General features: G+C 34.1%; 1 protein-coding gene across 1 annotated transcript in view; it reads right to left on the bottom strand.

Moving 5' to 3' along the window:
• Positions 1-27314, bottom strand: part of LOC115878659 (protein outspread) — a 40130-nt gene extending 12816 nt beyond the window's left edge. Inside the window, exons 1-10 of the mRNA XM_030895206.1 lie at positions 26947-27314; positions 18251-18331; positions 17547-17612; positions 12215-12280; positions 8813-9024; positions 5308-5510; positions 5065-5243; positions 4752-4987; positions 4514-4693; positions 4213-4449 (exon numbers count right to left, since the gene is read on the bottom strand). Of these exons, the coding sequence (XP_030751066.1) occupies positions 4213-4449; positions 4514-4693; positions 4752-4987; positions 5065-5243; positions 5308-5510; positions 8813-9024; positions 12215-12280; positions 17547-17612; positions 18251-18331; positions 26947-27054 (1568 nt within the window). The 5' untranslated portion in view covers positions 27055-27314. The remainder of the gene's footprint in view (positions 1-4212; positions 4450-4513; positions 4694-4751; positions 4988-5064; positions 5244-5307; positions 5511-8812; positions 9025-12214; positions 12281-17546; positions 17613-18250; positions 18332-26946) is intronic.
• Positions 27315-27736: the final 422 nt, after the last annotated feature.

Here is a 27736-nt window from a genome sequence, read left to right as displayed (position 1 = left end):
GCACGATTCTCGTATTAGAAAATATTGATTGACTTCCGATAATAAGCTTTGTTGCAAAAAAAGTTCGAATGTTTAATTGTTATTTTTTTTTAAATATATTTTATTATAAAAATTAACTTCATATGCATTACAAAACCATAATTAAAATAAATATAAATTCAATTTTTATATTAATTCAATTATTATATTTTTATATGCAGTAATGACTCGCAAGTAAATTAGAAATGTCTGATCAAAAGACATAAAATAGTAAATATTCGCAAACTCTGTGAAGAGATATTGACATGAATGCCACAATTAAATACTTTCACTTGTGTTTTAATGTCGTAATATTTGGCACATTAGTGTACAACCTTCCACGAAAGGAACTTTATAGAAGACTGGCACGTTTGCCGTGTAAACAGCCTACGATCGCTGGACGATTTTCGTTTTTCACGAATGGCTTTTTGGTACTTTCGTAGCTCACGAAAGTGTAAGCCACGAGCGTGCTTCACTACCTGTGTCAACCTAGCTTGAAATATATAGGTTTCGAAAATGTTTCCTATTTGTGGTATACCGTTTCCATTTTGTGTCAATAAACAGACACGATTACTAGAAACATTACCTAAAATGTGTCCAAAAATGCTACTTGGGATATATTAAAATGTTCGCGGTTGCGCTTTGACCAGTACGACTGGTACAAGTACTACTTCTATTTCTTGAAAAGACTTCTGGAAGGAAAAAACTTTATTCTTTGTGTTTTTTTTTGCTTCTGACGATTGAGAGACAAACTATTGGAGCAGCAACCAAGCGTACTCAAAGCGTTTAATGACGAATCGCGTCTAAGCAGGTACGCCTTTGTGGACAGTCACCTTTAGGCAAATTTGTTTTATTAGTAAAATACTTCTGATAAACTGGTCTCGTTTGTACCAATTCAGTGGCGTTTACAAAAATAATTTTTATTTTGTAGATTTTCTTGCAGTGGAAAAAATCCCAGAATGAACCAGCCATAAAGGTTACTACCTGACACATTATTTACTACTTCTGCATACCACAGCCAGAGGCAAAATAAACTTTCATCGCGATAGTCCGGGAATTCGTGGATTCAAAGACTATACGCTCAAGAATAAAGGTGTTAAAGGAACGTTCCAAAAGCTGGCCGGGTATAAAAAGGTAGACGAACATCCGCTTTTTTTTTAATTAATTTTTTATATACAGGGTGGCGCACCTCATTAAGGCAAATTTATTTTCATCAATGTGCTCTCACAACCCGGTAGTGAGGGCAGGTTGATCCACATTATGACAAACACAGCGTGGAATTAAATTTCTATATCAGCAGTTAAGTGGCAAGAATTCTTATATAATTTTATTATATACCTATACTGCAAGAAATTTGTTTTCCATTTTATATTTTTTTCTATAAAACTGTCAGCAAAAAATATAGTTGCCTAATAGCCATTTACTACTTTACTACTTAGATTTTTACGTACTTTAGATTTTTTAATTTAGGATTTAGATTTTTTTTAAGGTAATTAGGGATTAAATTATTTAATTTGCAATGTGTTGGAGTTGAAGCCGAGTTAGCCCACGGCCACACTGAAAGCGTTTTTAGCGTTTTGCGTTTTTTACGTCTCAAGCTCTTTTTGCGATTTGTGTCCATTAAAAACACGCAAAAGGGTTTGCAGTTTCTATCAAAATGTCAATTAGTAACGTCGCAAGGTCGTGGACTCCCGGCCCGTTCAACAATCAATCCTGTGAGAAAGAGATAGGCGAGATCGGCGCGGTTAGCGTTGAAGAGACAAAGATAAAAGATGCTAGGATTGAATTGTGGACGGGCCGGGGTATATATTCGGCGACAAACACAATCTACTGCGAGTGCCAGTGGTATGTGTAAAAATAATAATTATTATTTGCTATTTATTTTACGAATTTTAGTTTATATGTGTATAGTTTTTTTTATGTTGTAGTCTTGTGGTCACTTGTTATAATTATAATATAATATAATAAATAATAGAATAGTAAATATTACTAGTTCCTAACGCAATTTTCGGACATGATTTATGAAACTTTTTGGAATGAAACTTCTTTACGCGCGCTTGGAGTAAAAATTCAAGGCTACGAGCTAACGAGACGGCCCTGACACACGAGCTAGTTGTAACGAAACGTGATAACGGCTTAGCAATGCGTAGTGACGCGACTTGTATTTGTGAGCAGTCCACCTGTTTATCAAAAATAGTGATATTTTAATACAAAATTTGTAAAAGTGAATCAAATTATTACGTGTAAAAAAACATTTGTTACACGTAAAAAACTATTTTTATTATTTTACGCGAATAAAACTGTTACACGTAAAAAACTATTTTTTACGCATATAAAACTATTTGTTACTGGTAGAAAACTATTTTTTACGCGTATATAACTATTTGTTACTGGTAGAAAACTATTTTTTACGCGTATAAAACTATTTGTTACGTGTAAAAATCTATTTGTTACACGAAAAAAAAATATTTTTTACGCGTCAAAAACTTATTGTTTCTGGTAAAAAAAACTTTCTTACGCAAAAAAAAAATTCGCATATAAAACTATTTGTTACTGGTAGAAAACTATTTTTTACGCGTATATAACTATTTGTTACTGGTAGAAAACTATTTTTTTACGCTTATAAAACTATTTGTTACGTGTAAAGATCTATTTGTTACACGAAAAAAAATATTTTTTACGCGTCAAAAACTTATTGTTTCTGGTAAAAAAACTTTCTTACGCAAAAAAAAAATACTTTTTCCGCATATAAAACTATTTGTTACTGGTAGAAAACTATTTTTTACGCGTATATAACTATTTGTTACTGGTAGAAAACTATTTTTTTACGCGTATAAAACTATTTGTTACGTGTAAAGATCTATTTGTTACACGAAAAAAAATATTTTTTACGCGTCAAAAACTTATTGTTTCTGGTTAAAAAAAAACTTTTTACACAAGAAAAAATATTTCTTACGTGTAAAAAACTATTTTTTACACGTCAAAAACTATTTGTTTCTGGTAAAAACATTTTTACCCCCCAAAAAAATATTTTTTACGTGTAAAAAACTATTTGTTACGCGTTAAAAACTATTTTTTACACGCCAAAGACTATTTGTTCCTGTTAAAACTTTTTTACGCAGAAAAAAAAAAATTTACGCGTAAGAAAATATTCCTTTAATTTATTACTTATTCAACATTTAAAACTACACTTTTTAAACATTTCCTTCAAATTTTTGAATTTAATAGAATCTTCCCAAACCGTAGATGTTCTCTATAAAAATATTTTTAGATAATACCCTAAAATAAAAAAAATGTATACTATTTAATTTATTTTTATTGTATTATTAAATATAACGTCCGCCTATGACAGAGTCTCATCTTAGAAATCGCTAAAGACGCTACAGAAAACAAACTGATTTGTTTTCATTTGCATTTCTTGCGAGACCCGCCGAACGCTACACGCTTTTGGTGGGGCCACTTCTATATAATCCTGATATTTTGTTTTAGTCGCTAAAGACGCTTCACGCTAAAACGCTTTCTGTGTGGCCGTGGGCCTAGAGACAACTAGATAACCGGTCCATGTATATTTCACATATAGGGAAATTAAAATAACTTTGGTTGCACCTCATAATACGACCAGCAGCAAACTCCATAAGACGACGTATGGTATCATTGATGACGTGCTAAAGTTCGTCTGTTAGGCAGACGCAGACACTGGCGCAATAACGCAACTTTAAAATTCTAAATATCGATTAGCCCTTACTCTGAGGATTAGCTAATTTTCGAACGGGAGCGCAAACGAAAGCCTTACGAAGTTGGACGAACCCGTACGAATGAACAGCTAGTGCTAGCGTCTAGCCTCTTATTGGTCTAGTTATCTGTTCGATATTTCAAAATCCAGTCTTGCGCACTACGGTTGAGCATGCCTAACTGAGCGACTTATGCAAATTCCTTCAGAAGATTTATATACCCTTTTCACCGGCTCGGCTTCACAGAATACAGTTTGGAGTCAATATAGTTACTTTAAAAACATGAGTGGGGCACAAAAATAGACAGACGACATGATGGGTCGGTCGGCATGTTGGCGCGGTGGCTCGTGAACTAGTTCTTATCTTTTTTTATTGTTGGTTCTGGGGAATTTGATTGAAAATCCGGGATAATATTAATTCTAAAACCCGTCTTTGCGAACTATATATGATTATTATGCATTACCTTAGAATTTCTTCTTCTAAACAAGCAATTTCATGTGTCGATTTTTGCAGTTTATTCTGTAAAGCTAAAATAACTGAGTTATTTTGATCTGTATGGTTACGTTTATCTACGTTTGTTATTGGCCATTCTTTTACACAATCTAATTCATCTGTGGAAGTACTATCTAAAGTTGATTGCCTCGACTGTGATCTCGGTCTTAATCTTAACCTAGATCTATCTTTCGCCTTTAATGATACTCTATAAAAAGTAAAATTTGTATAAATAAAATGGTATTTAATCATTTTCAGTTAAAATTTCTCACAATGTAATAAATTGAGAAGATGGCACCTCACTCCAATCACCCGATTCTCTTCTTCCTCCCTCAGATGCCGTTTTATATTCTTCATCACTGGAAAACGCAAAAGATTGTGATGCACTTTCGGAAACACTAATTACCGCCTCCATTGGAACCACCCTCTTAAGAGCTTGAACCCAACTTGATCTATATAAAGTTATAAAATTAAAATTAATTAACTATAATAAATTTAACAATAAGATACCTGGTACTTTGAGTAACAGCTCCTAAAGTTAAAATATGATTTGGCCATTGAATTTCTAATGCATATTTTGAATTAGTCTCTGTGGGTAATTCTGTATAACTTGTAATATCTGATAATTCTTTGCTAATCTCTGGAGTAGCAGTATCTTGTTCAATATAAATATTCAATAATGGAGAACAGAGGACTACCCAGCGTCGAACCCAATCATTATCACTACTTTTTATCCATAACCATCCCTGCAAAATATCAAAATTATATATTTTCAGAAAAGTCAAACACCATATATAATATTATATGTCAATATAATAAACACCTTTTTTCTGTTTAGTAGTCCTTCAGAGGGAAGAGTTAAACTAGACTCGAGCGATCTGTCTGTAAGAGCGGTTGCTATATCTCTTAATCTTTCATGTCGCCAATCCAAACGAACTTTAACCTTGTCATCGCCTTGCAACTTGTCTCTAGTTGGAGGTGACCCTGAGCTTATGGTATGTTCTAGTAATGTACAAAGCGAAATGTAATGATATTTTAAAACATCTGCATTTTTAATAAAACTTACCCCTGTAGGAACCGGATATTGGATCTTCGATAGTCACACCAAGGGTTTCTTCTGGTACCCAGACTGGACGTGTATGTGGTATTTCCAAAGCCCTACTTTGTTTATCTTTATAAGATACATTAGCATTAAGAAGGCCACGTTCTTCTTTTAATGGTGGTGTTTCAAAATTAGCACGTGGAGAGGCTCCTGACACATTTAGCAGTCTAAAAAAATTAAAAAAAAGATTGAGAGTAATAGCAAGTAAGTCCACTTAATGAATTAATAGAACTAAATATAGCCCCAGTTAATATTATTTAGCCAAATTAGCTTATCACTCACCTATCGATGCGTGGATGAATGAAATACTCGTCCGAAGTCGCTGTTTTATATCTGATCCAAATATGATCTGATCGAATCACGAGGGGGATTTCCCGGATGGCTGAAGAATCGCCTTCGTATCTCGATTCGTAAACAATGGACGAAAAGTTAGACGTTAGATTGTGCTTTTATATGAATTACTTGTTTTTTTTATAGAGGTAGGAAAATACATTTGCGTATCTCAGTGCCAGATGATTGGCCTGGTATGTCGGACTCAGGTTTCAATACCGACTAAAACCTCCTCTTTCTCCGGCCTCTGCAGTCCCCGCGGAAACCGCCGCGCGCCTTTAGGCATTACTTCACAGGGAGAGGATCTAGCAATTGCTCTTCCTTCCATTAATTGAAGTCAATCTTCTCTTCCTCTAACCGTTCTTGTGTGTTGTTGGCTCGTTTTCTCTCTATAGAACGCAGGAGTTGAATCACTTTCGTTGTGAAAGTATTGGTCGCGTTGATGATTACGCATTAAATTGAAACGTGGACACACAAAGAACACGTGCATGGCACTTCGGGGAATCATCAAGCTTAAAACGATGAAGATATGCTCGGAAGCAACCATGTCCTGAGGTCATCTGTGTCAGATAGTAGTTGACCTCACCATGTTTTCGATTCAGGCAATCATTCAACTGAGGTAGAAGACGGTACGTCCACCTACCCTTTGTTGCGGCCTCCCACTGTACCTGCCATCGGCGTATGCTATGCTGCCGCTCTTCTCTTCTGAGTGCATCAGGGCTCAGTGTTGACGATCCTCTTCGTCGATAAAGGACTTGCCTTTCATCGGCTAGAATTCCAATAGGAAGCATTTAAGCGATAACACACACCGCATCCTCAGACACCGTGCGGAAGGCACTAGCTACTCTCAGGGCACCAGCCTATATACTGATGCGACTCTTCTCCGTGTTCCTTCGTATTCTGAGGGCGTCAGCCCAAACAGAAATTCCATAAGTCAGTATCGATGTGACTACTGACAACAGCAGTGACCTCCTAATTTGTTTCGGACTTCCAACATTCAGCATCAGCCGTGATAGGCTAATTCTAACTGCTGACGCTTTAAATTTTATTGCTGCTTAAAATTTAGCCTGACATCAAGCATCACTCTCAAATATCGGATGAACGGCTGTGATGTGATCTCCTGCTCTCCGACTTCCAATCTGATGGTTTCAACCTTCTTTCTGCTAGTGATGAGCACTGCCTCGGTCTTATGTTTGGCCAGCTGCAGCTTCATTGCACTCAGCTATTGGTTAATCCTCTGAAAGGTGATGTCAAAGTCCAGATTAACATCTTCTAGATGCTTCGCAGATACATTCCGCGGAAGTACCAGGTTTAGTAGTCCATCGTACATAATATTCCACAAAAGCGGTCCCAAGACCGAACCCTGAGGTACTCTCCAGTTATTCTATAATCCTTTGACCGCTCTTCGTGTCATATTTCAGGAGCCTAGATGAAAAGTAGCTTGCAATCATCCTACGCAAGTATCCTGGTACGTTTTTCTCTTCACGGGCCCGCATAATGCAGTCCCAATTAGCGGAATTAAAGGCATTCTTGATGTCCCAGTGGCCACCAAACAATACTTCTTCGTGCCACCCTTCCATTATTTCCCTGCTATCGCATCCTTCGCCGTGGTAATGACCAGATTGACCGCGTCTAAGATTGATCGCCCCTGCCGAAAGCCATACTGGTTGTTAGCCAGAAGCTGTTCGACTGCTGCTTCAATCCTTTGATGGATTATACGTTCCAATATCTTTCCCGCTGTATCCAGCATGCAGAGCGGACGATAAGATGATGGTTCATCTGGTGGTTTTTTTCCTTTTGGGAGTAGTACCAGTCTGCTGCTTCCACTTACTAGGAAAAGTCCCTTCTTTGAGGCATGTATCGTAAACTTTTAGGAATAATGCGGGTGCTGCTTTAATAGCTGATTTTAAAGCGATGTTTGGGATTCCATCCAATCCCGGTGCTTTATTATTTCCTACTCGATTACAAGCGTCCATCTTGTTCCTCTTCCGTAATAGGCGGGATGTCTTCCGATTTACACTGCACTGAGGGATAACTTAATTCCCGTTGTTGTGCGGTGACGATCTTCTTTAAGAGTTGTGGGCATGTAGGTGACAGTGCAGGTTGACTTTTCAGGTGGCTCATGACCACATGATAGGGCCTACTCCACGGGTCTTTTTCCACTTCATTGATAAGCTCCTCCCAGCATTTTCTTTTACTATCTTTGAGAGCTTTGTTGAGCGATCGACGTGCCTTTTTGTAGTCTTCCACCAGCTCCGCAGAGTTAGGGAGTCGGTGGCCACGTTGAGATATTCTCCTTCTTCTGAGGCACTCTGTACGAAGAATGCTGATCTGATCGTTCCACCAGTGCACTGAAGGTCTTTGGTCCATGCCGCGTTTACGCGGCGTACTCGCATCACAAGCCTTGGCAATTCTCTTCATAAGGTCTGTGGTCTTTTCCTCGGCATTTCCAGCAATGACTGGGTATCCATCTAAGGCTACAACGAAGGCAACTGGGTCAAAAGATTTCCCTTTCCACCCAATTGAGTTGGTTGGCCTAATTGCTCTTCTAGGATTCTGGCCAATCGTTATTTCTCATAGTATTGCATTATGGTCGCTGGTCGTGTAGATATCCATCACCTCCCAATAGTAACTTCCCCTAATGAGGCTGCTGCTGACGAAAGTGAGATCTATGATGGAACTTGCGTTTCCTCTGATGAACGTTGGTGTATCACCACTGTTGAGCAAGACTACATTTAGTGTGGCTATTGCCTGCAGAAGTGCTCTTCCCCTTGCATTAGTCTCCTTGCTGCCCCATCCCACTGCCCATGAATTATATGAATTACTAGACCTACTGTAGTTATTAATTATAAATGGCATTTTTTTTAGTATTAATATAAATGCAACCTAAGTATTAATATAAATGCATTTTTTTTAATATTAAGCCGAAACAAATCGAAATCGATGTTTCCTTGATAAACATTTATCGACAATCTGATAAAGTAACGTGTGTACCATTAAACCGATTACCTAGCTCCGACTTTACCAGATACCAATAGTAGGTATCAACATGTCACCACCCGGTATAATTAATTTATCAGTATTTTTTATTAAATTTCTGATGTAAATAAAGAAATATATTTTCCTAGAAATAACATACCTTGACCGGGGAGGTTGTGGACTAGCGCTTCTACCGAACTGAGGTAAACTGGGTGAAGCCCTACCACCTGGAAACGTGGCATTCCTCTTCGGACGACGAGGGAATACTGCTAAAACTTCTGCCCATAAGCGAGCGTCGTCTCTGTTGGTAGCTTTAATAAAAGTAACATGATCTGGACTAGTCAACGCTACAGAGTGAGGATGACCGGTAATCTAAAAAAATAGTCCATTTCAATAATGTTATGTAGCAACTGACCAAAAAATGCTTAACGTTTCAGGAGGTATATCTCCTCCTGTCATGTCGGAAGCAAAAAAAACGTAAAAAAGAAAAAGTATTTAAAATATCTAACTACTACTCTAATATATAATATATTAATCGCTCAAATCAGGTTAAAACTATATAGGTGCATGGTACCCTCTACAAGTAGGAGTCATACAGACATCGAAATCAAATTCCTCATGTCAAAAAGCACGCAGACACCAATTTTCATCCAAATATTGGCATCAGCTCAGAAATTATTTGGAAAAAATCGAAATAAAAATGAAACTTCTACACCCTGTATCTCCGAAACAAAGCATTTTAGGACATAACATTTATAGGAATTTTTTTACTAAATTTTATCTGCAGAATATACTGCCGAAGTCTCCCGAATAGAGTTCGGACCAGCCTGTATATTAATACCCAACATTTTTAGTTTTAGTATATTTTTAGAGCTATAGACATTTTTAGTATATTTAGTTTTCTCTTAAGAAATATTGACGAATCTACTACATCTCCGAACAATTTCAGCTGCCGTATGCAAAAATATAATAATAATAAAAAATATTACAGTATCTAAAAATGGAATAGAGTTGTCTTTTTCGGTTTCTATAATGAATTGTATATTTTCTGACTGAATTAATAGTTTAAAGAGTTGTATCAATAAGGTTTTGGTATTGCGCTTATTATACAGGGTGGTCCGAACTGTATTCCGAAAACTTCGGTGGCATATTCTGCAGATAAAAATAATTAAAAAAGTTCGTATAAATGTATGTCTTAAAATGCTTAGTTTTGGAGATACAGGGTGTAGAAGTTTCATTTTTATTTCGATTTTTTCCAAATAATTTCTGAAGTAACGTCAATATCTGGATGAAGATTAGTGTCTGGGAGTTTTTTTGACATGTGAAATTTGATTTTCATGTCAATATGACTTCTATTTGTAGGGGGCGCCAACTACATGTGTTTTAACTGTTTTGAAGAGTAATAACATTTCGTCCGTACCTGTATAAAACTACTGAGTGGAAAAATATACATTTCCGTGACTTTTTACGTAAAAAATATCTCTTGTTAAAAATAGCTACGAGCAACCGTTCTCAAGATATTTAGAATGGAAATAGTCAATACATGTCATTATTGACAAAAAATAAACACGTTGAGTAGATAGTTATTTGACTGAAATAAAAAAAAATGTTTTTTTTAAATTAATCATAATTTTTTTCTGCAAAAAAATGATGATAAAACAGTTTCTGTTGAACTCTTGGCACAAAAATATTTCAAATTTATGATTTCAGTCTAATAACTATTTAGTAAACATATGTGTAATTTATGTCAATGATGATAGGTATTGATAATTTCGATTCCAAATATCTCGAGAACCATTACTCGTAACGATTTTTACCAAGATACTTTTTTACGTAAAAGATGTCGTAAATGAATATTTCTTTACTCGGTGGTTTTATACAAGTACGGACAAAAAGTTATTACTCAATCAATTCATCGCACAATCAGTTCAAATCGGTTAAAAATATGTAGGTGGCGCCCTCTACAACTAGGAGTCGTATTGACATCAAAATCAAATTTCTCATGTCAATAAACTCCCAGATACCAATTTTCATCCAAATATTGCGTTACTTCAGAAATTGTTTGAAAAAAAATCAAAATAAAAATGAAACTTCTACACCCTGCATCTCCGAAAGTAAGCATTTTAGGACATACATTTATACGAACTTTTTTGCTTATTTTTATCTGCAGAATATGCTGCCGAAGTTTCCGGAATACAGTTCGGACCACCCTGTATAGTCAACAAACTGATATAAAAAAGCATTGAATGGACGTCCTAAAACACTAGTATCCAATATAAAATCCATGACCTATCTGTGCTAAAATCGGACTGATGGTTCGGACAGAGTGGTCCGAACTGTATGCCGGAAACTTCGGCAGCATATTCTGCAGATAAAAATAAGTAAAAAAGTCTCATAAATGTATGTTAGTTTCGGAGATACAGAGTGTAGAAGTTTCATTTTTATTTCGATTTTTTCCAAATTATTTCTGAAGTAACGTCAATATTTAAATGAAAATTGGTGTTTGGGAGTTTTTTAACATGAGAAATTTTATTTTGATGTCTATATAACTTCTATTTGTAGGGGGCGCCACCAACATGTGTTTTAACTGTTTTGAAGAGTAATAACTTTTCGTCCGTACCCGTATGTTTGTGTCCGTACTTGTCAGTTTACTGACATTGCAAATATTTGCTGACGGTAAATGCAGGGTCTGTCCATAACAGTCCGAAACTGTTGTGTATTTATAGTCAGCATGTTCAGCACATTCGGCCACAAGCTACATCTGCCGACATAATGCCGCACAATTAGAGTTTTTTGTTACCATTTGATGAAACAGCCGTGTTTCATATCTTTCGGGTAAAATCGAAGCCGTCGTCGAGAACGATAACTGCTAGGATCTATTGGAATTACGCATTTCCAACTGTGAATAGGGTTCAGCATAACAAGCATGATAATGCTCTACTAGACAAAGAGCATGTACTATGTTTGGTGAAAGAACAAGATAAGCGGCGGAAATATATCTATGACGAGTTGCGCAGGCTATACCCTGAATATACAATTAAGATGATTGTTCTTATTGTCGGCGTACTGGAAGGGACGATAGATCAACTATTGATTGAACTTCGGGAAATTCCATCATGCCCGGATTCATCCTAGCAGCTCGCGATGAATATTCTTGGGTCCCTTCGTCTGTCGAGGCAAATCAGTTTGGCCGACGTGACGACCAAGCGGATACAAGGAGTGATGATCGTCTAAATAGACAGCCGTTCGCGGGACGTCCTATGGGGTCGCAGCCATAGGGAGTGTTGGGTCGAACATTCATTTTTTCCGAATAATAATAATAACCTTGCCTTTGTTCAGAATTTCAGAATCAATAAAGTTAAACATTACACTATAAGTTGGACATTACGGCGAGGTTTAGCTTAAGCTACTCTTACACCTAACCATAATACGCCACATATAAAGGTAGTTTAATCTAAGCTAATCTATACTAATTACACTAAAAGTAATACAATGACTAGAACATCCTAGATATCAAGGATGTACCATCATTGAAGATATTTATGAGACCGAAAAATCTTACCTGTTCTGCACCAGTAACCTCTAAAACAGTGGACATGGCCACCGATCCTTGTGGAACAGTATCGGGCTAAAACAAATACATCTGTTTTATTACCTAATTTTTCTCTTAAACATCGATTTAATTGTTAATAAGCGTATAAAAATTATGACCAAATAAAATTGATCTATATTGGCAGCACCAATCGTTTGTACTCTGTCCAGCGAGAGAATATACCGTGTGTTACATCGCCGACTTAAACATGATGAATAAGTTTTTCCCATTTTATTTTACAGAAAAAAAATTGAATCTTTTTAAACCTATACCCAAGAAAATAAGTCTACTAATAAATATGATGCTTTTTAACTAAGGGTAGTTTTGTTATGCTTTTATTGATCAATGGTTAATAACTAGAATATACAGGGTGTTCCAGAAATAAGTGCAAGTATTTTAAGGGGTGGTAGATGTGACTTTCTCTTTACCATTTTAAAATAAATTGATAATAACCGAATTATACCGAGTAACTCTAAAAATTTTAAAAAATAATGTAACATTTTGAGAACCGCCGCACGGTGGGGTATTAGCATGAAAAAGGTGATCGAAATTCGAAAAAGCAAATGTGTTTAAGATTTCCCAAAAAAAGATAAATGATAAGTTAAATCATCTCTGCCATGAATGGCGTTGCTATGGGTGTGTTTAGTTGCATTCATTTGTTTCAACGAAACGTCAAAGCATAGATAAATGCATGGTACAAAGAATACAAGGTATGATCGATAGCGGCTCCAATTTCGTTCAGTTTGCGCATACCACCTGTGACGTCACTAGGAAAACAATGAATAAATAAAAAATAAAGAAAGTTGACAGGAGATCTGTATTATTTGGGGTTATGGTTATGGTTTATTTTTAAGACTTTTTAGTTCGTTTAATTTAATAATTACTAAAACCAGCAGTTCCAAAAATATATTCAAAAATAATAATTATCTATTAACATGGATTTGGACGATAATAGGTAAGAATACTAAATTTATTTCCATATTCGGTATAAAATTGTTTATTAGGTTTTTAGTTTGCGATGTTTATGGTAAATAATTTTCATGTTTATTGCCTCTGAATTCACATGAGGACAGAGATGAGGATATCTATGGAAAAGTAACCACAAGAGGAATTGTTACATCATTTAAAAAATGTTGGAAAGTTTATTGTTTCCCATCGAACAGTAGAAAATGCCAATGCAGATGAATGTATTGTAATTGTGATAGAAGTAATTCCAAGGGTGAAGTTTATTATAATTAGTGGAAGTAATTCCAAGGGTGAGGTTTATTATAATTAGTGACCTGTGCTTCTTTTTATATGTAGATGTTTCAGGTTTTGAGAATAAATCGGTTGAACGAAACCCAAAATTTAGAGGAAGATGCCCATCAAGGATTATATAGCTCAAATTTACTTTAATGGTAGGCAATTATTCAATGCAAATTAACTTTTTAAGTGACTGAAATATTAAATAGTTTACAATATGGTATATCAGTAAAAATATATTTTACTTTTAGGTACAATTAGGGCCCGATACATTTCAAAAAGTAGAATATTATTTTATATTAAATGAGGTATTGTACCAACAATCAATTTATATTAATACCGGAGATTAAAAAATCACAGAATAAATAGTTCTTTTTTTTATACTACAAAAATAAACTATAGAATACAACAGTATTTAAAAAAATAAATAAAAAGTTATGTCCCGGCCGAGATTCGAACTCCGGTCTCTCGCTTCCTAGCCCGACTCCTTATGCCCTGCTCCACAGTAACTTGCTTAGCGATAATTCAATGACGGTATATAAACAAAAAAACAGGTTTATAACAATATCTTGACGATTTGAACTCGCGCGCGAGGCGTGCTGACCAATAGCGCCTGTTATCACCTGTGACGTAGCAACCAACCTGCGCAATATCATACCTTGTATTCTTTGTACCATGGATAAATGCAACAAGTTTAGATTGGAAAGCCCGTAAAAATTTTAGGTCGCGAAATTATTTTGGGTCGCGACCGTTATACGCGATCTGGCGCTGCTATAGCGGTCGCTAAGAACAACGGCAAACAAAAACAGAAATAATTTTCTCTTGTCAAAGTCAGAATCTTCAAAAATCATAATAATCTTTCAAAATCCAAACCGCTCTCATTAAAGAAATTCCGAAAAGTTTTTATAGCGTCCATTTTCAAAGTAATTATTGCTATCTTGTGAGTTTAATTCAAGTTTTATTTACTCCAATCGGTCATAATTGTGAAAAAGTGGCATTAAAACTTAAAAAGCTGTGCTGTGAACTGTGAACTGCAAAAACCAACGTGGATCGTGACATAACGTCGGTTTCCAATGTTTCATAGGTATTTCATACATGCGTCCTTATATAAAATAAAGTTTATTGTATGCAACACACTGTATTTTATTTATAAAATTAAACGAAAATAATAATAAAATTGAATAAACAATATTTGGCGATATAATTCCGGAAAAAGCCGAACCGCTCCGAAATTTTCAAAAGTTTTGGGTCGCGACCGTTGCAAGAATAGCGCCAAATAGTGTTTACATTGTCCTTATGGGCACTTTCCAATCTAAACTTGTTTCATTTATCTATGCGTCAAAGTTGTTACTTCTCACAGATAAGAGGTAAATGGCTAAATTTTATGTTTAAAATTATAAATTGTTGTTGTTCTTGTGCTCTTTTTACGTTTATATTATCGTGTTGATTGAAAATGGCTCAGCAAGCTGCAGGTATGTATTCTACAAAAACGTATTATTTATTTTGATATTCTCTATACTAACTATTTTTTTTGCAACTAAAAGTTAGGCGTTCAGAAAATTTGATTAAATTTGTGACATTTTTATTATTACTTTGAGATTTAGTTGCGCATTTCGAAGAATTCGGCATATTGTGTATATACGTTTTACTTAGTAAACATTAGGCTTTCATACAGTAAAATAAAATACTGCGACTTTTTGCGACTTTGCTGATAAAATGAGAAAAACATTCTTGGTTTCCTCTAATATGCCAATCAGTGATATACTAATGCGAGGTGTAAACCGCGATGGCATTGTTGTGTACAAAGCGATCGCATTAGTGCTATTAGCAGTATAGCACAATTTGGCATTAGTAGCGACTTTAGTGGTATGGGCATTGCTCGCGGATCAGTCGTAGCATTAGTAGTATTAGTTGCGATATTACTACTGGCATTAGTGGCATTGACCGTGGAAACACTGGAACAGTGATTTTTCTTTCTTTTTTTAGAATCGACGAATTATCCTTTATTTTGTTCATATTATTTCCTCTTTAATTGAAAATAGCAATAATTTATATAAGGTCTACATAAAAAAATTTCGATCAACTATCAGTGTCAAATACCCCACTGTGCGCCGGCAGCAATCCATAATCAGCCGCAAATACCAAAGAATTACCAGAATCTCAGCTTGTTCGACGCCCGTTATCCCACCGACTAGAAAAGTTTAAAAATGACTTGGAAAATTCAGATTGAAAGTAAAAAACTCACCTAACATTAGAAAACGAAAATCCGATAGATAGCAGATGTAGTTAGGCCTAGTTTTAGGCCATAACACTTACACATGTATTTGACACGAAATATATTCATATACCATCTGAATTATTTTAGCATTACTTTTTAAAGCTTTATTCAGAACCTCGCAATTAGTGGAATAAATTACTGGTTTCAATTAGCGTAGAAGCTTGTTCCTTTAATTTCAATGTAAGCATTTAGAACGTCTAAATTAGTGATAGACATTTTCAATTAGTAGAAAAAGTTATCAAACTTTTGACTTTTCCACTAATTATGCTTCAAAATTTGCGACAAATGTCATTTTGGCCTTTGATTATCTTCCGTCAAGAAAAATTCTGGTTAGAAATCAAAAGTTGATTGTTTTATAATCAAAATATTAGGCTTTCTCTATGGATACAACTGACTAACGTAAGCTGTTGCTAGGATATTCTATTAACTTTAATTGTCTTTTTTAAATATTGCGAACATAGATAAATGCAACAAGTTTAGATTGGAAAGCCCGTAAAAATTTTGGGTCGCGAAATTATTTTGGGTCGCGACCATTATACGCGATCTGGCGCTGCTATAGCGGTCGCTAAGAACAACGGCAAACAAAAACAGAAATAATTTTCTCTTGTCAAAGTCAGAATCTTTAAAAATCATAATAATCTTTCAAAATCTAAACCGCTCTCATTAAAGAAATTTCGAAAAGTGTTTATAGCGTCCATTTTCAAAGTTATTATTGCTATCTTGTGAGTTTAATTCAAGTTTTATTTACTCAACCGGTGATAATTTTGAAAAAAGTGGCATTAAAAACATAAATAGCTGTGCTGTGAACTGTGAACTGCAAAAACCATCGTGGATCGTGGCATAACGTCTGTTTCCAATGTTTCATAGGTATTTCATACATGCGTCCTTATATAAAAATAAAGTTTATTGTATGCAACACACTGTATTTTATTTATAAAATTAAACGAAAATAATAATAAATTTGAATAAACAATATTTGGCGATATAATTCCGGAAAAAACCGAACCGCTCCGAAATTTTCAAAAGTTTTGGGTCGCGACCGTTGCAAGAATAGCGCCAAATAGTGTTTACATTGTCCTTATGGGCACTTTCCAATCTAAACTTGTTTCATTTATCTATGATTGCGAATTAACTATAAATAAATCAACTTCTACAAACTAGTTTCTAATGCTTTATATGTTCGAAAGGGTTACCACCCTCCAAAGCACAAATTTATTTTTCAATCTTATTTATATCTCTTTAACAGATCTTCTAATACTTCCGAATGCATTTTGTACTCTTTATTGTAAATGTTGAAATGTATACGTACTTTTACAAATGACGTCAAGTAATGTTAGTTTAAATAAATTGTGTTCAAATGTCCAAAACAAAAAAGAAATATTAGGTGTGGCATATTTTTGTACTCAGAAGACCGAGTTCTTTCAAAACCCGAAATAAAAAATGCAGGTCCATATTTAAAACAGAATAAAAGTTAGCCTCTGTATCTCACAAATTATCAGCGAATTTGAAAATCTAAAAATACCATCATGAGATAGCCCTAATAAAGTACAGGAAAAAATAAAATTGATTTTCAAAAAATCCGTTTTTTTTTCAAAAAACTCAGCAATACTTGAAATTTTTAAAACTTTTTTGATTGCTGGTGAACATCCTAAAGCGCAACTTTGCCCCAATTTAACCATGTTCGTATCTATTACAATTACCAATACACGATACCAATGCTCGTACCTCGAATTTGTAGCACCCTGTATATATAAAACAACAAATTTTTATATTAAAACTTACATGTTCATCAACTGCGTAAGTCAACTCTCCATCATCGTATAACACAAAATATCTACGCTGCCATCGCTGAAAAAAAATATTGTTATTACAAAAAAATTACAGTTCCATTTATTATTACTAGCTACATCCAACCGAAAATATTAATTAACAATATTAATTTATTTTTATATTTTCATTACCCTGTTATTATTTTTTATTTTTATTTATTATGCATCGGAAAACGGGACATAGGAAATCCCATGTAAATTCTGAACAGGTGATATTGGATAATTCTTTGGGCGTGTTGGGAGTTGAATAAGCTTAGCATTTTTTATATGATACCAGCAGAAGGAACACTGGACCCAACCCATGTTGTTTAAAAAATAGATCTTAGCCATTTTTTTTCGACTTTCTCAATCAGATCTCGATTGCATTCCGTTCATATGATTGATGCATGCTTGCAATTAAATAAAAATAAATTCAAACTAAAAAGATTTGTAGATTAGAATTAAAAAGTAGTGACGCATGAGCAAAACCGTTTTCATATAAAATAAAATAAGAAGTTAAAAGGTGACTACAATGGTCCATGTAAATCAACTTTCTTATGTTATTTTATGTTGTTTGGAACCTACCAAGAAAATTTAATCCAAAAACTCATGACGTTTTAGGTTATATTTTTTAACCTAAAAAGTCATGAAACAAAAAAATAAAGCAAATGTTAATACCTTAGTTCGATTGAGGGGTACTGAAAAGTCCCAGTCTGGGGCAACAAATAGGTATCCACTACGAGCAACAGATCTGCTTGCCTGAAACAAATCAATAATAAATTACAGTACGTCTGTCCGTTCTGTAGCTAAGGGGTATCCGTGAGAGGGGAAACGATATTCTCTCGATGGTTTTCGTAAAAAATTAGACGACGCGTCCCATCAATAAAAACTCGACAAATTTGCCAGTAGCCAATAAAACGAGTGGGCGGAGCGATTCGCGGTGATGTACTCGTCAAGTCGACGTATAAAATATATTGCTGTTTATTTAAATGTTTTTTGTCCGCATTCCTTTCATAGACACAGATCCAGCAGACGTACTGTATTATACTTATCTAAAATGCTTGATAGAGAAGGGATCTTGCTAGAGAAGATCTCCTACAGGGTGGTTCACGGTCGGTGGTAAGACACTACTATGAAAAGCCTATATTTGCAAAGTATCTAGTACTTGGTATCTTGGTTATTTAGGTAAGGTTTTTTGCATAACCCAACTAAGATATTATATATTACTGTCTTGAAATTACTCCTAACCAAACTAAACCAACAAAAACAAGTAAAAACATTTGAAGGGTCAGGGGAAAAATCAGGTAAGTCAATTTACTCTCTAAACTGAGAACAGCACGATTTATTGTCCAAACAATACAAAAATAGAGTACAGGAACAAATAAAAATGGCGCAATAGAAATTTGTTAGACTTAGAAAAAGTATTTTTTATTAGATAAAATACCAATGTAATGGAAAAACGTACAAACTCAACGAGTTGCCTGGTTCTTTCCGGATAAATGTGTAAATATAATTATTTTAATATTACTTAAAGTTAATATAAAAATTAAACTATTGCCCGAAATGTTTAGCGAGATATTTCTGGCAGTATTTTATGAAACATTTCCCGAAGGCATTTCTCGAAATACTTTCAAAGTAAACTCAATGCCTTTCTTATGTTGCGGCAAATCTTGTCTCGGCCGCAGACTCCGAAACAAATCGAAATCGCCCGAGACAAGCCATGATTTGTTATTTATTTTTTATTGTTATTGGACTTGGAACGTTTCGACCAGTTTCGACAAAAATTTTGTAACACGCGTCTAGCGGGTGGTGATCGTCGCTGGAAACATAGGAAATCCCATTTTTTGAACTGTTCAAATATTGGCTCCCCTATTGACTTTGCAGCGAAGTTGTAAATAGATTCTTAAAGGTTTATGTATGGTAAATACACATGCCAAATTTGAACAATTTTGGACCAGCCGATTTTGAGCAATTTAAAAAAGTTTGCAACTATTTTAAAATTAAAACCGTAATAGGTAAAGCTGCGTCCACATTGCTCGCGAGCAGGCCGAACGAACACCTAAAACACGAAAAACATGGCAAACAGTCGGAGCGAGATGTTCGCGGCGCTCGCGGTGCTCCACGTACTTACGACCTCATAAAATATCTGTATGGACTGTTCACTGTTCGGCTCTGTCGCTGTACATCAAAGAGACGCTTCAGAGCCATGCGAGCATACTTTACGGCGCCGGCGCAGCGGTTCGAAGCACTCGAGCTGTTTGCGTTGTTTGTTAAGATTTTAGTTTGTTTTCATTCATTATTCAAGATTCGGTATATACTGTAGTATGATGATACTACCATGATTTTTCTTATTTTCCTTTGTTCAGAATTATAAATATTTGTGTTTTGTTCTTGGATTAATAATATTAAATATACCTTTAATAAAATATACCTCTATATTTATGTTGCCTACTTTTATCTTAATCTGATCTTTGAGAACTTTATTTATATTTTGGCATAAGCCATTTTTTGAATGTTCCGTCACGAAAATTTTTGTTAGCAAACATTAGATTCAGCGCCCCAAAAAACACAAAACAAAGCAAATCAGAACTACCCCAAAACAATTTTTCAATTTGACCGTACTACTAGTGGATTATAACCTATTACTGATGTATTTTTGTTGAGATGAAATTGCACAAAATTGCTAATGTTCGCAAGAAAAAAAACGTTTCATTAATTGATAAGTACCTAAATAATAAAACATAATTTTTATATTTACTCTCCAATGAATTAATTTTTTTTACTATGAACATTAGGGCGATTTTGTACTATATTGTTTAAGCAATCAGTCAGTTCATAGGTTATAACAAACTAGAAAGTTTAATGGATAATAAGTTGTGAAACACTGATGCAATAATATTTTATCAATATTGTATTGTCAATAAAATATCAATAAAATATCTAAAAATAGAACTTTCTTCTTACAGCGCTTTCAGATGGAGCGGAGTGTCCGCGCGTACCGTCCACGAGTTCCATGAGTTTAAATGAACAATTTCACATGGGTCGCGTATGTTCCGTCCGGATCCGGATGAGCTATCTTGAAAAAACATCCGCGCGGACGCTCATAGCTCATCAGGACGGAGTATACGCGACCCATGTGAAATTATTGTTCATATAAACTCATGGTACTTGCTCGAAGTCGCGGACGCCCCGCTCCATCTGAAAGCGCTGTTAAATTTAATAGAAATTAGATTGCTTTGGTTTAAATATTTTTTGTTGGTTTTTCTTCTTAACCCTTAAGTACTCGCGTATGTTTACAGTCGTAAGTCGTAAGTACCCGCGTAAAGAGTAAATAATTAGTAAAATTTATTTAAATTGTGCATATTTATATACTAAAATAAATTAAATAGTAATATTTAGGCATTGTATGAATACGTAATACGTTTATCTTAAATAAAAGTTGCTTACATAAATGGTTTATATGAAGTTTTATGTCTAAATGCCTAATCGCAAAATTTAAACCTAGTGCCGCTAGAACAAAATGAATCATTTTGAAAACATTCATTACGCACATTTTTCGAATGGTCTGAAAATATATTTTGAACATATAGGTACTCTGAACAATTAAAATATATTTGTTTTTAGTGTCTATTTTTTGACCTAGGGCATATACAGGGTGTCTTAGGCTGAGCGTGCATTACAAGTTTCTAGAGAACCACAATATCTAGATTGGAGATTTTTTGCACATCATTGTTTTACAACGAGATCTATCGATTACTTAAATTCTCTGTAAAATTCTATGAATATTGATGTTAAACATTCTATATCTAACATTAACCGTTTTTGAGAAAAAAAAAATATTTAAAACTTTTGGATGAAAAAAACTACCTGTGAAAAAAATATGTATAGCCTAAAAGTCAAATTTAGTGATTACCACAGCCACTGTGACATAAAGAGAATACATGTGGCTATCTATTTCAAAAATTAAATTCTTCAAATGTTATACAATAATGGCGGTAGCTGTCATGAAATTGAGTGATTAAAAAATTATCATAAATCTTTTTTTCAAATGGAAACCCGCTTTTTTTATTTCACTAATAAAACGGTTTTTCAATTCGTTACTTTTTAACTATACATGTTTCTATACCTAAAATAAATCGTTTTTAAGTTATTTATGATTTAGTTTGAAAACGGATATTTTTCATGATTTTATCTAGCTTCCTTTGACATTAAGTGTCAAACGGTCAGACAATTTATATTCAGAAGAATTATTTGAATTTCCTATAGTACAAAATACTGCCTGCCCTTAAGAGTTGCACACAAATACACTTAAAAAGTGTATTTATAAAAATATATCTCGTATTTTCGCTCTTTAGTAATATCTAATAGTTGATATTATTAATAATATTCCGTATAATCGAAAAAAAAACAGCGCAAAGTTGGCTCGAAAATGATGCTGCTTTTTGAACAAAGCGTCACGTGGATATGGCCAGATCTATTGTTTTACATCACTTGACGTTTAAAGTCATAGGCTACTGGTTAAAATCAAGAAAAATATAGGTTTTAAAACTAAATCTTAAATAACTTAAAAACGATTTATTTTAGGTATAGGAACATGTATAGTTAAAAAGTAACGAATTGAAAAACCTTTTCACTATATATCAGTCATTGGGGATTTTTGCTTGGAAAAAAGTCCTTTTGCAACTTTGCAGGTTTATAGGTTTTGGGGTCCCTAACTAAAATCCATAAAATGCACATTTCCAGACTTGCCGCCGGCGCCGCCATCTTGCCAAGATGGCGCCCAAAATCGGTATTTTGTGAATATCTCGAAAACTATGCGTTTTTCGCAAAAATTTGTGGAGAGCAAAATTACAGACAATAGAAAAAAAATTTCCTATAAAAAAGGTTTCATGAAAATTTTCGCTAAAGTCAACCGTTTAGGCACAAAATCCCTAGAAATTTTACAGTTTTGCGTAAAATATGATATATTATGTGTGATTATGTATAGTCCATTTTCCGAAATCAAATGTCGACTAGGGTTCACTAAAACTAGTTTTAGTTTAGTTTCTTCAATTTTGTCATAAAACAGTGGCGTATTATTAATTCGCACATTAATTTATGAATAATTAATTTTAATTATTGAAAATGTGTACTTGTTTCCACACCACCCAAGAGGTAAAGTATATGGCGCGTTTATTTTAATGTGGTCTCCCCGGAGGCCTACTCCACTAGATAAATTAAAAACTTTAACTTATCTGCACAAGCCCGACGGATTTGGCTCATTGATGTCAAAGTCGATCGTGTCTGCTGTGCTGGGCTCATCAGGGTGGTCTCTCAATACGTCTAATTCTTCATTTTCAGCCGCCAGAGGGATATCTACAGGCAAGTCCAACTCCTCTTCATCGGATTCGTCGAGTGACACTTCAGTGACGTTGTCACAGGATTTTCCATTGCAGTATGCACAAATCATTGAACATTTTAATCCTGCTTTTCTGCATCCGCAGGCTTTACCAAAGTTGTTGGTTTTGCATTTACAGGATAAAAATGCCAACAGGGATTTTGGAGCTGGATGTTTCAACGTTGTGACTGGAGTAATGCCTGTTTTTGTTTTCTTCCAACCCCATTCTTCGGCATCTTTGGTACAACCAGACCAATGCTGAACCTGGTGGTAAGTTCGCAATGAATGCTGTCCAGCACGACAATTTATTACTCATAAATTAATGAGCGAATTAATGATACGCCACTGTTTTATGACAAAATTGAAGTAACTAAACTAAAACTAGTTTTAGTGAACCCTAATCGACATTTGATTTCGGAAAATCGACTATACATATCATATTTTACGCAAAATTGTAAAATTTCCAGGGATTTTGTGCCTAAATGGTTGACTTTAGCGAAAATTTTCATAAAACCTCTTTTATAGGAAATTTTTTATTCTCTTTAATTTTGCTCTCCTCAAATTATCGCGAAAAACGCATAGTTTTCGAGATATTCACAAAATACCGATTTTGGGCGCTATCTTGGCAAGATGGCGGCGCCGGCGGCAAGTCTGGAAATGTGCATTTTATGGATTTTAGTTAGGGACCCCAAAACCTATGAACCTGCAAAGTTTCAAAACTTCTGGACTTTTTTCCAAGCAGGCCCCTTTTTTGATCCCTAATGACTGAACTACCAGTGAAATAAAAAAAGTGGGTTTCCATTTGAAAAAAAATGATATATGATAATTTTTTAAACGCTCAATTCTATGACAGCTGTGGCCATTATCATACGACATTCGAACAATTTAATTTTTGAAATAGGTAGCAACATGTTTCCTCTTTATGGCATAGTAACTGTGGTAATCACTAAATTTGACGTTTAGACTATACACATATTTTTGACAGGCAGTTTTTTTCGTTCAAAAATTTTAAATATTTTTTTTTCTCAAAAACGGTCAATGTTAGATATAGAGTGTTTAATATTAATATTCATAAAATTTTACAGAGAATTTAAGTGCATAATAAAAAATGGGGGCACCCATTTAAAATAAGAAAGTTGCTGTCAACTTCCGGTATTTCCGGAAGTGCCGCCATATTGAAAATATTTTTAATCGATAGATCTCGTAGGGAAACTATGATGTGCAAAAAATTCCAGAGCTAGATGTTGTAGTTCTCTAGAAACTTCTAATGCACGCGTAATAATAAAAATTCAACAATATTCAAAGGACATAATTAAAATTCAAAGTTAAAACTATAAAAACGCCGTGTGTGTAAAAATTCCAACACCGACACCCTAAAGTGGTATTCGCTGGGAGCATTTCAAAGGCCTTGACCGCCCTGTAGCCTGGGCCCCTCCGAAAAAAGGATGAGCCATGCAGAGGTATGCTTAAATCATCCCGCCCCCTGGTAATCCGCTCCATATCTGGACCATAGTGACTAGAGTTCGTAGCAAAAAGGGCGGGATGCTTTTTAACGAACATCACCAGGGACAGAAAATATAAAGAGGGCACAGTTAGGACATGAATTTTTGCAAAATATGGCCCACAAGATGTCCTCGGATGCAAGCCGAACATACACCTGATCATTCTCTTTTGGGCAGGGTTGGCAAATATCATATTTATATAAATATCAAATATCGGATATATATCTGATATATATCCGATATATGTATATCAAGTTTTGATATTTATTTTTGTTTTTATTTATGTAAAACTGCGTTTAGTATCAAGTAAAATCAAGAGCTCAAGCAACAACTTAATTATTGTTGTTTTGCACATAATAGGAACAACATTAAAACAAGAATATATAAAAAATATACAGAAATTCTAAAAAAAAAAATAAACAGAACTTGTAAAAAATAAACAGGAATTCTAAAAATAAACAGAAATTCTAAAAAATAAACAGAAATTCTAAAAAATAAACGGAAATTCTAAAAAAGAAACAGGAATTCTAAGAAATAAACGGAAATTCTAAAAAATAAACGGAAATTAAAAAAAATAAACAGATATTCTAAAACTAACAACAAACAAATTTATATTTGATTTATTAATTTGATTAATAGTAAATCATCGTCAGCTGAGGCACGTTGACGCCGATTTACGAAAGCCGAGCCCGAAACGAATTCGGGGAATCACATAAAGTAATAAAAATCCGTTGTGCCGTAAACACGTTGACTTTTTTTAACGTAGAAATTTAAGAAAAGGGTTGTGTTTTATTTTTTTATAAATATCATGATATATATCAAGGTATAAATATCATGATATATATATCAATCATATATATCCGATATATATCTTGCCAACCCTGCTTTTGGGCCCTGAAGATCTGCTCTGTCAAGAGCCAAAGATCCCCAAAACATAACACTATACATAATTAAGGATTGTGAAGTGGCAATGTAAAGAGTTCGAATGGTGTCCAGAGACAATTGGTCCCTTAATCTTCGTAATATCGCGCAGTTGCTGTTTAATTTAGAAGTCAAAATATCTATGTGCTTTGTCCAGTGAAGCGTAGGATCAATGTAAACACCGAGAAACTTTACATAATCGGCCAGTGGCATAGACTTGTTATCATAGCAGCTGACATACAAGGACTCTAAGGGTGTTAACATCCTAATTAGATTAAGTACATACTTTAGTTTAAACTCTTTTGTTGTCATTCTGTTTTTTTTTTAATTTTAATACAAATTAGATAGCTTTTGTTTTAACTTTTTTTGTTTTGATTCTGCTTTTTTTCTCTTAACTTTAATACTAGATTGCTTTGGTTTAAACCTTTTTTGTTTTTATTCTGTTGTTTTTCATTTAAATTTTAATATGAATTAGATTGCTTTAGATTAAATCTTTTTATTCAGGGTGTGTAGTTTTCTTAATTTTAATAAGAATTAGAATGCTTTAGTTTCAATATTTCTTGTCGCAGTTCTGTTTCTCTTTTAATAATAGGTTTTCTCAATTTTAGTACAAATTTTATTGCTTCAGTTCCAATCTTTTCAATCATGAGTCTCACATTTTTATTAATATTTCTTAAAATTAATCTTTTTACCCTAAACAACAAAAAAAAATTTCCGTCTTAAGAAAAAATTGCGTTTTTCCTTAACAAAAGCCAGAATCTTGAACGAAATATAGAAAATAGGGGGTGAAAGGGTAAAAAAGCGACATCGGTGAAACAATTTTGGAACTTCGCACATCGCCTAAATGTTGTCAAGAATTGGCCCAAAAGTTGTGTAAACAGATGATGGTCTTTCTTACCAACAATTTTCTAAAAAAAAAATTTCAAAACATGAGCTGACATTAAGTAAATATAAAAAAGCTAAACATGCTAAACATTGCATCCATAAATATTTACGTATAAATACTGTATGATCAAATAAAAACGGCGTCAGCGATGGCTTTGAAATAAAGATCACTGTCATTTTATATGTAAAATTATATGGGAAATGTCATTGATCGTCATTTCCAAGCCAACTGGACGTCGTTTTTTTTCGATCATACGGTATTTCTTTTCTATATGAACAAGTGAGAGTAGTGAAATACACATTGTCCCCATATTAACAATTTATTAAGCGCTGTGGTGATAGACAATTATTTTTTAGATTTTGAGTTTGGTGTGTAAAAGAGGCCTTTTTCAATATGTGCGAAATTGAACATGATTAAAAAGAGGATTGTTCTATGGAATAGAGGACAGTTGGCACCCAACCCTAAAATGAAACAGACCCTTATGTTAGCCTCAAAAAGATCGCTGCTAAAAATATTTAAGCAGCCACTTTTTCGCTGTTAAGTTAATAGACTTACTTTATATGAGCTTAAATGTAATATGTATTTTGATAATAGAGGATTTAGTACAACATTACTGAAATACAATACAAATTAACTGAAATATCCAAAGATAAAGATTGATCTGCTTTAAATAAATTTAAAAACATACCCGATTGCACTCCAAAGCTTCAGCAGAATGTTCTTCCTTTTGACGAAAACAGTTGGAGCATTTGGACTTGTGAAAAATATTTGATTTAAACTTTTTACACTGTGACATCTTGTACTAGACAAAATAATATCCTATTACCAAAGGACTAATTATCCATTAGGTGATGGTACGATTTAGATACATCTCCAATATTGAAGTTGGTGTTGTAAATTTGATAGTAATATATTTTACAATTATTCTTTTAACGTTTTAGGTGCGGATAATCGGCTAAATGTTTGAGATCATTTCACAGTTGATAATTAAAATTATTTATTTTTTGACCAAATATGAGGTTAGAATTTGGGAATTTAGTATAAATAAGAGTGACATAAGAGTGACAAAGAAGACAGATGACAGCATAGATGACAGATTCCGGTTTATCTTTTGCTCGCATCTGCGCATACCAATGGCGGTAAAAATGAAATTTTGAAAAAAAATATTTACATTTTCCTATTTAATTATATTTATAGTATTATTAAAAGCGATGACTATGAAATGAAGATCGCTATCATTTTAAATGTAATTTATTTAATAATAAAAATGTAAATAATAACAGCGCTTTCGACGGTTTGGTAATATGACGAAAAACACGTTAAAATTTTGGATTACCGGTACGTAAAGCCAGTACGGTAAATTGTCTGAGATAGGTTGGCAACGCTGCTCACAACTCTATTTGAAATGTCAACTGGCTTCTACGTCCCACTAGTCAACTCGTATACCCAACAATGTTGCGGTTTGTTCCTTAATTTCG

This window comes from Sitophilus oryzae, unplaced genomic scaffold (genome assembly GCF_002938485.1).
Source record: "Sitophilus oryzae breed Bouriz unplaced genomic scaffold, Soryzae_2.0 scaffold_1521_pilon_pilon, whole genome shotgun sequence".
NCBI lineage: Eukaryota > Metazoa > Arthropoda > Insecta > Coleoptera > Curculionidae > Sitophilus > Sitophilus oryzae.
The sequence above is the reverse complement of the archived record's forward strand: the minus strand, read 5'-3'. Positions and strand labels throughout refer to the sequence as shown.